The sequence below is a fragment of the Equus asinus genome, chromosome 13, assembly GCF_041296235.1.
Source record: "Equus asinus isolate D_3611 breed Donkey chromosome 13, EquAss-T2T_v2, whole genome shotgun sequence".
In the NCBI taxonomy this organism is placed as follows: Eukaryota; Metazoa; Chordata; class Mammalia; order Perissodactyla; family Equidae; genus Equus; species Equus asinus.
The window spans coordinates 24,938,585-24,948,007 of NC_091802.1; the positions used below are offsets into that span (position 1 = coordinate 24,938,585).

General features: G+C 45.6%; 1 protein-coding gene across 1 annotated transcript; it reads right to left on the reverse strand.

Annotated features, from left to right (window-relative positions):
• Positions 1 to 820: 820 nt before the first annotated feature.
• Positions 821 to 3,215, reverse strand: LOC106844667 (C-C motif chemokine 3-like). The gene is made up of 3 exons (XM_014862248.3): positions 2,995 to 3,215; positions 2,162 to 2,276; positions 821 to 1,739 (listed from the first exon to the last, which is right to left on the reverse strand). Exons 1-3 carry the CDS (start codon positions 3,068 to 3,070, stop codon positions 1,649 to 1,651), a joined length of 282 nt encoding a protein of 93 aa, XP_014717734.1. The 5' UTR covers positions 3,071 to 3,215; the 3' UTR covers positions 821 to 1,648.
• Between the last annotated feature and the right edge of the window lie 6,208 nt (positions 3,216 to 9,423).

Below are 9,423 nucleotides of genomic sequence, written 5' to 3' on the forward strand. Positions count from 1 at the left end.
AATCGGGGCAAATGGTATCTAGGTTTTAATGTTTGCTTACCAGTAGTATTTAATTATACTCTAAAGAATTTGATCACTACAATTCTCAACTAATTTTGGATAGAAAAATTAGATTATTTTACACAAAACGAAATAATCATGGCTCATGAAGATGAATACATGTTTGGTTTTCACATGAGTCTTTTGAATTTCTCTTCCTGCTGTAAAAAGGACTTTAGCTCAGTGTACATTTCTTGTGGTTATCACTAACACTCAGGAAATTCATCTGCTCAATAACTCAGCTTTCACAGTGAACTTCTAAACAGAATCCTGCTCCGCATGTAGGATAACATGCATGTGGAACAGCTGGTAAACTTGGTAGGAATATCAATTCCTGGGTCCACACCTAACGATTCTGATGTGAGTGGCTTAAACCATCATTGCTTGTGATAGGGGTACAGGTGGACTGGGGTTCGGGAAACACCTTGGCTAGTGGTTAAGAGTAAAGTCTGTAGTTACATCAAAGTCTAGTTTTGGAACTCAATTGTACCATTTACTTGCTCTGTGATCTTGGCCAAGTTGCTTAACCTCTCTGAGACCCAGCCCCAGTTTACTCTTCTGTCCAATAAGGATGTTAATAGTACTTAAGCTGTACTATTTCATTGTGAAGATCAGATGGACACTGCATAAAAAGCACTCAGCCTAGAGTAAGTCTCAAATATGTTAGCAATTAAGAAAGCTCGATTTAATCGTAAATATGTACTACAAATTCTCTTCCTAATAGTATCCACTGGAGTAGCCACTTTTCCTAGAACACGTACATTGTGATTTGATTGATAGAATATGCATAATTTCAGTGATCCGGAAATGGGTGTCCAGCGTAAAGCAGTGTCTCTGGGGCAGCCCTTTCCGTTTCTCCTAATTTCCCTCCATTTCCCATCTTCCTGTTCTTTGCCTTTTATTCCTGTCAGCCAGTGATTCTGATTTGCCAGATAAACAAAACCAAACTCAATGCCAGTTTCCTTTTTTTTTTTTTTTGATTCTATTTTTTTTTTTCTTTTTCTCCCCAAAGCCCCCCGGTACATAGTTGTGTATTCTTCGTTGTGGGTTCCTCTAGTTGTGGCATGTGGGACGCTGCCTCAGCGTGGTCTGACGAGCAGTGCCATGTCCGCGCCCAGGATTCGAACCGACGAAACACTGGGCCGCCTGCAGCGGAGCGCGCGAGCTTAACCACTCGGCCACGGGGCCAGCCCCTGCCAGTTTCCTTTTTAAAAGACCATCTTTATTATTTCTCCGGGCTGAACGCAGCCCCGGACAGAAACATCGAATACACATTTGTCAGCCTGGTGGCTTTGGTGCCACCTCTGCCTAGAACAAACTGATGACAGTCACTCAATTGTCACCAATCACAGTGCAAGTGAAGGGGGAAGAGAAGGGCAGTGAAGGAGGGGTCTTAGGATCTCTTGGAGCCAGCTCCAAATACAGTGTGACATTGAAAATAAATTACAACAATTAAATAGTATAAATAAGTGGAAATGTAAGATAGGAAGAGTCCCAGAGTGTGGTGGTTGGCAGCAGGCAGACACGGGAGAGGTAGCAGTGGAGGTTACGAGGCTGTTTCTAAGGCCCAGCCCTGAGCTCCAGGCAGCCTGCCGAGGTCACTGGCCACTCAGGCGCTCAGCTCCAGGTCGGTCACGTACTCCTGGACCCAGGCCTCACTGGGGTCGGCACAGACCTGCCGGCTTCTTTTGGTTTGGAAGCTGTGGAGAGGAGTGGAAGGATTACACACTGAGGAAGCCAGCAGGGCACTCCTGGGCCCACTGGGGCCCCTCCGTCCCACTCTCGGACCTGGCAGCTCAGGGCCCACCCACTTTCCCAGGGATCCTCTGTCTATCTGAGGCCAGAGGGCTGCGCTCACTGACTCAGGGAGTCCCTCAGAGGACCTTGCAGCCACTTCCTTCTTCCCCTTTCTTCCCTCTGGGCTGGGCCCAGCCCTCCCTGGCTCTGCCAGCTCCTGGCCAGGTCGGGTCACATGTCAGACCCGGGTCCTGCATGCTTGGTAGGCCCCAGGGGGCTGGGTCTCTCCAGGATGGAGCCCCTGGCCTGCCTGTGCCCTTGGGCACTGCCCCCAGCTCCACACCTCCCTGTCTCCCCAGGGATGGACAGGAAGACTGGCACTTACATGATGGCTGGCTTGGAGCACTGGCTGCTGGTCTCATAATAGTCGGTTATGAATTTGCGCGGAATCTGCCGGGAGACGTAGGAGAAGCAGCAGGCAGTTGGGGTGTCGGCACCGACTGTAGAGGAAGGAACAGAACGAGCCTGAGTCATAGTTCAGGAGAAAAGGCAAGCTCTTCAGTCTGACCCCTGAGAGGGGGAGGAAGACGCGGAGGAAGACAGCCTTGCTCGGGCCATGGGCTGGGAGTCAAGGTCACTGGAGGGCGCTGGGCATTTTCGTGTGGAAATACCCCTGTCTGTGTCCTTGTTGCCATCTATGTCCTTCTTGCTCCTTGACTCTTTGTTTTGGACTCTCTTTCTCTGTGTGATTCAGATATCCAAACAGACTGTTCTCTTATCTCATCTCCCTTCAGGAAATTTTGTCTGGTTCAAGAATTCATACCCAAGCAAAAGAGAAGCCTTGGACGTAAGGCGTCCAAGAAACAGAGCTTTTGGGGGGACCTAGGGTGAGTTAGAAGAAGAATAACCCACTGGGAGGTAACCAGACTTGGGTTCTACCTGTTGCAAATTCATTCATTTAGGTCCCTATTTTGCCATCTGTAAAATGGGACTGCAACTCCCCTACCCCAGCCTGGCTCTCAGATCTGGGGACTAGGATAGCCAAGACCCCTTTTATAAAGATGAAAATAAAAGTCTTGTAGAGAAATGCCAAGATCTTTGGTAACCCTTTAAGAAGTTCTGTATCTTCTCTTGGGGGCTCTCAAGGCCGCAAGAAAAGATTGATGTGGTCTGACCATGGCCAGCGTGGGGACACCCGCAGCAACAACAAAGACTCACATGGTACAGAGAAGACCTGGCTGCAGAGGGCCATGGTGCAGAGGAGGACGGCAAGGGCAGCCACGGGGACCTTCATGATGCTGAGCGGATGGAGTGTGGGCCCGAGTGTCAGCAGAGCTGAGGCGGTGCTGGGCACTTGTTGCTGCCTGCGCCCTTCTGAAGTGCGAAGCCATCTCCCCTGCTCTTTATAGGCGGCCCTGGCTGATGGGGAAATGGAATCCGGGGGTGAGAAGGAAAATTTTTAAGTATATTTGTGCTGTCATGCTGAGTGTTGCACAACTCAGGGTCCCCCACGACCACAAGGACTCAGGATATCCAAGAATAGCTTTTCTGAGCTATATGTTTCAGCCTGCAACTCAGACTTGTTCTGGTTTCTTGTGAGGAAATGGTTTCCCCCATGAGCAGGAGGAGAGGGGTGTGTGTCGACCCAGGGCTATTCTTAGCTGGTCCCTTCCCATAAGAACTGATCTGTGTGTGCATGAACTCCCCAGCCCCCTCCTTCCTACAGAGCCAAAACTTCTGGGCTTCCTCAGCTGCTCTCTTCTTCCACACGGATGGGGTAGAGGTCATGTTGCCTTGGAGGGTGGCACGAGCCTGCCTTGGATGCCAGGAACCGAATTAAGTCGTCCCTGCTGGAGGACTAGGAGGATGAGGTCACATTTCCGTCCTGTCATCAAACACTCACTGAGTGCTTAGGGGCACCGGGTTAAACACTAACTGAGGATCAAAGATACATTAGACATGGGTGTTAATATGTCAGGAGCCTAAAAATATTTATACCCGTTTGAATCGAGAAAATGCATTTCTAGGAAACAGTTCTAAAGAAACAAACCCAAATATGGAGGCATCTTCAACCCTAAAGATGTCTGACTCAGCATCATCTGTAACTCTAAAATAAGGAACCTAAATTTTCCTCCATCAGGTAATGATAAAGTAAATTACGGTATATAAACTGGATTGTTTGTTATTAAGCCCTTTAACTGAGTGAAGTGAAGTAGCAGAAATATAATCATAACATCAGTTGTAAAAAAGAGATGAAAAATGGTCCAAGAGGAAGACTTGTACTAGTATATATGTGTATATACACACGCATATGACAAATATTATAACTATAGATATAGTTTATTTATATATAAACACTAGGCATAGAAAAATAGAAAGTATTGGAAATAAATGCCCCAAAGCATCAATAGTACTTATATTTGTGTGATAGATCTGTGGGTGATTAATTTTCTTGTTTTCCTCTTTTTCCAGAGTTTTTCCGTCTTCTTTTTAAAGTGACAATATTACTTTCCTGGTCAGCCCACAAATTACAAACACATTTTGCTTTAAAACATTTACAACAACACCAGTTAGAAAGTAGGTTGTTGTCAACTGTTTAATCTGAAAGGAATTTTTGATAAATTTACTGAAGTTTGCGTCCAGCAGCCTTTGCTAAAGTGAAGTCTTGATTTCCATTTCTTTGAACTACTTTAAGGAACCTGTATGATATTTGCATAAATAATGCCACATTCAAAGCAGTTTTCTTATTCTTTTCAATGCATAGTTTCAGTGGTGTGAAAGGTCAACTTTTTCAGCCAGATTATGTTCTTTTTCCTTTTCCATCCTTTATTATTTGATTATTACATAATTAATAAGCATAAATCACATTTTGTAAAGAGAAATGGACTTGGTTCTTTTTTATGGGCTTTGTCCTCTCGATGCCCCAGTCTAGGAGGAGCAGGTAGAGTGTATAAACAGGTGCCCTCAGCACTTTGCAGAATGTGCTGATTCCTAGGAGAGAAATAAATGAAAGCTCGGAACACCAAGAGGAGGGAGCAATGACCTCCCTTGGGAGGATAGCGGAAAGCTTCACGGAAAGGATGGAACTTTGGTTGGATCTCGAAAGCTACACAGGATTTGCAAATGTAGAGATGGGTGGCAGTAGAGGTCCAGCTGGTGCAGAGTCACAGGTGTGAAACTGCTGGCTCAGAGGGAGGGGTGAGTAGTTCAGTGTAGCTACAGAATGCTGGAGCAAACATGGATGATGAAGCTAACTTAGGGCCACACCGGGAGGGCCTTGAATTCCCCCCAAAAGGAGCTAGAACAGTGGAGGAAGTAGGACATAAGCAAGGAGAGCTCCCATCTTAGGAATTCTGTCCTTGCTGTGTCTGCAGCATTACTTCTCTTAAAACATATGGGCTGTGTTTCCATCCCATCCACGTGATTGCTGATGCTGGTCACAAGGGAGGTGAAGCCAAGGCCAGATCAGGGGCAATGGCTGGTTTTCCTGGGGCTGTAGCATCCAGGTGTCTTCCCTTGTCGCTGTCAATTCCAAAAAAGGACTCTCAATCACTTGTTTCCTCGGAAACTCCAGATCACAGACAGCGCCTCCTCCTCACCCCACCCCCTCTTCCCCAGCCCCCCAGTGATGCCCTGCGTTTCATTCCTTCATTCTCTTCTTGGGGAACCCCCTCCACGCTCATGATTCAGTTTCTGAGTGCTGGCGTCTAGGAGTTGGGCAGGGTAAGAAGGAGGAAATGGAAACTGCTGAATCAATCACTTTTCTGATAATGGACCTAACTGTCTACTTCCCTGATTACAGCTTTACCACATTCTAATAATAATAATAAGTTATTTATGTGATTTTCACCTCAAAAATTTAGATTATGTCCTGTTGATTTTAAACCCAATTCATACTATGTCTTCTTGGTTGATTTAAACCAAATCCTAGCACATGATGATTATCACATGGTGAGTTGTCTGAAACAGTCTCTATTTCGTATAATTTTGTTCTTTTCAATAATGGTGCTTTATCGAAAATAAAATTCTACCTTAGTGTTTATATATTTGTAAGACTTTCCATATCAATCCGAAACCCAGAAAATAGCCCTTTATCATATGTGTTTTTCCTGGATTGGAAAACAACAGACTTGTATGCAAAGTCTGTGCTTAACATGCCTACGTTGAATTTGAATAACATGAGGAGCCTCAGGACAGTCGAGGTGGAAGGGTCTTAGTAAGTAGGTGGTGAAGTGATCTCCCCAGGTGAAATGACTCGCCTGGATCACACAGAGGGAATCGATCACTTTTATTCCGCTGTCTCCATTATGTAGCAGTGTCATCTCCAACGATAACCACAATGCCTGACGTGTAGTGGAGCTTTATAAATATGTGGTAAATGGATGAATAAATCACTGACTTCACTAAAAGTATGTGTTATATCCCAAGTCCCACTACGGAGTTGAAAAAGGTCTTAATCTTTGGGGGACAGCCCAAGGTCTCTAAGGTAGTGGTGACAAAAGTAGCCAGCAGTCGACATGGTGGACCCTCCAGCATGAAGACACTTGATTTGTGTCCTAGCTTTCTGGCTCATTCTAGTCCCCACTTCAGTCCAGCAGAACATCTTAGCCACAAGTACAGGGAATCCTGGCTGAACAATTCATGTTCGGCAGCATCTCTGCCGTGTCCTGCTCTGCCTGCCTCCTCACTGCCTCCCATGCCCTGGCCCTGCTGGACTGGTTTCCTTCCAGTCTCTGGCCCTGCAGCTCCGTTTCCCCAGGCATCAATCTCAGCTCTCTCCCTTCGGCAGCAGTGGCCCCATGGATAGGATCACTGATAATGATGTCCTTGTTTGGTGCAGCTTCTGCCTCCTTTTTTCAGGTGTGGTCCACAGAGTCAGGTTGGAGCAGGCTTGGCCCCACTTTTCCTGTAAGGTGGAGACAGTATCCTGGGGACCCCTTTCTAGCATCCTAGAGAGACAATGGCTCCTTGATGCAGCCCCTTCTTTCTGCAGCCAGGCCCTTTCCTATCTTGAGTTCTTGTCATTCTCCTCTGGCCACTTTTTGGTGTGTGCAGCAGATCAGGGCATACATCCTGGTATTGCATTAGACCCCTCCCCTGTCTCCCTGCTCCTCCTTCTGTATTCTCTACTCAGTAAAAAGCATCCCCTCCTACCCAGCTTTGAAGCCAGAATCCTGGGATCACCCTTGACTCACCCCTCCCACTCACCTCCTACATCTTTTCAATCAGTGACTCGACTGTGTATTTGAAATTAAGTGTGTCTACTTCTCACCATTCCCACTGCCACTGTCATAGGTCAGGCCCTCATCATTTCTTGCCATGGCACCTCTCAGGGTGTCCTGTCAACTGTTTCTTCTTCCAGTTTTGCCTTTCTTCACTCTGTCCTGTCACACAGCATCCAAAGTGATTTTGCTGAAGCTCAAATCGGTCTCTGTCTTCTGCATTGTTTCCAGCATGAAATGGAAGCTTCTCCCCTGTGACCTGACCCCTGCCTACTTCTTTGGCCTCATCTCTTGCTGTGTTCACGTTTCATGGAAACCGAGACTCAGCCTTCTGAACTACACGCGGTTCCTTAAGAGTGCAGATCTCTTCTCTGCTGTTTATGAATGATGTGTCAACTTGACAAAGCAGAATGTCCCCTTTGTATAAATCCCAGGGCAGAGTGAAACACTATAAGCACGGGGACATCCCGTGACAGCCACAGAGATTAAGATTCAGGTCACATAGGGGCCGGCACTGTGGCCTAGCAGTTAAGTTTGGCATGCTCCACTTTGGTGGCCCGGGTTTGGTTCCTGGACGTGGACCTACACCACTCATTGGTGGCCATGCTGTGGTGGCAACTCACATACAAAATACAGGAAGATTGGTACAGATGTTAGCTGAGGGCGAATTCTTCCTCAAGCAAAAAAAAAAAAAAAGATTTAGAACAAATAAGGAAAATTACTATTTAATTCTCTTAATTTTCTAAGGAGAAGAGAAAAATCCATAGATTTCACTGTTCAAAGACATGCAAAATGCAAAAGTGAAAGATTTGATTTTACATCATAATAACAGAAATTTGGCTGTTAAGCTTTTAACATAAATTTGTAATAAGCACGTTTTCCTTTTCTGATTTACTTTCATTCTGGAGCCAAACCTCCTTGGTGTCATTTCCAAATCTATTATGTATTAGCTGTGAGTTCTTCTATAGGTTACTCACCTCTCTGTGCTTCAGTTTCCTTACGTGTGAAAGGGGATAGTAATAGTGCCTATATCAGAGGATTGCTGTGAGGATTAAATACACTGATATCTATAATAGGATTAGAATGTTACTGGCTCATAGTAAATGTTAATTACTACTTTTTTTTTTTTTTTTGGCTGAGGAAGATTCGCCCTGAGCTAACATCTGTGCCAATCTTCCTCTATTTTTTGTACTCACCACTACAGCATGGTTGGTGAGTGGAGTAGATCCATGCCTGGGATCCAAACCTGCAAACCTGGGCCACTGAAGCAGAGCGCACAGAACTTTAACCGCTCAACCACAGGGCCGGGCCCTACTATAATCATTATTAGTGAAATATTTCACTAAATCTATTTTATATATTTAAAAAAGTGGAGGGCTCTTGTTCTTTGCCTGATTAACGCCACCCCCTCACTCTTTCCTGGCTAATCATCCTTCAGGTCTCAGCTCAATTATAATAGAGAAAAGTTAGAATAACCTGAATGGGCTGACCTAAGTAACAGAATGGTTAAATAGGGATTTTGGTATATCCATGCAATGAAATATCATGCATGCCATTTTTGTATAAGTTTTGGTAGATAGAAAAGCACCATTTGAAGGAAGAAGGATGCTTCATAAGGAATACCGAAAGTTTTCTTGAACCCATCAAATACTGGTAAAGCTTAAACCTTCTCTCGGGAATTTAACATCCCCTAAGTAACTGCCCTCTGCCCTTGAGAGCCAATGAACAGGCTACGGTGAGTGACGGAGGGCCATTCCCATGTTAAGAAGAGTGGGGCTGCTGGCTGAGGGGTGGAGTGTGGCCATCACTGGTGAACTGCTTCAACCAGCTCACTGTCCTCCAGACTCCATCCTGAACCCTGTATCCTTTGGATAATTGTGTATTTGTTTCTTCAATCTACAATCCAATTTCTGCTCCCATTTCCCCAAGGACTTGGCTACCATTTTGGCAAAACCACAGAGTTTACCTCTTCTTGGTTTATCATCTTGGCAAAATGACTGTATATTCTAGCTCACCTTAGCTTTCCAGTCTTAACATTTGTTCTCAAGGAGTTATCTAGTTCCAAGCATTCCAGCTCTTCAAGGCTAGTGCTCTTGTCCCTGACACCCAGGGGCCTCCCCAGCACTCACGCATCTCAGCACCCTCCTTCCAGGAGAGCACTGGATGTCCGGATTGACCACTTCTGTTTCCTGCTCCTCAGCAGCTTTGTAATCTGAGTCTGGTACCTTCAGAGACCCCCTACGTGTGTGACCTTAGAGGGTCACACCTGTAAAGGAAGTTTGGTCATCTCTGGACCAGAAGTTGGAAGATCTTGGGTCTTGACACACATCCTGTGTGACCTTGATCAAGTCTTTTGACTTCTCTAGGTTTTGCTTCCCAATCTGTTTGACAGGAAAACAGATTGGGATCAGAGAAAACCATGGAT

What these genes read in the sequence shown, in the direction of transcription:
- LOC106844667 (XM_014862248.3), bottom strand. Translation starts at nt 3,070, where the DNA reads ATGAAGGTCCCCGTGGCTGCCCTTGCCGTCCTCCTCTGCACCATGGCC. An exon ending in CCAGGTCTTCTCTGTACCAT is followed by an intron (nt 2,277 to 2,994) that starts GTGAGTCTTTGT and finishes CTTCCTCTACAG; the next exon opens with TCGGTGCCGACACCCCAACT. An exon ending in TGCTCCAAGCCAGCCATCAT is followed by an intron (nt 1,740 to 2,161) that starts GTAAGTGCCAGT and finishes TCCTCTCCACAG; the next exon opens with CTTCCAAACCAAAAGAAGCC.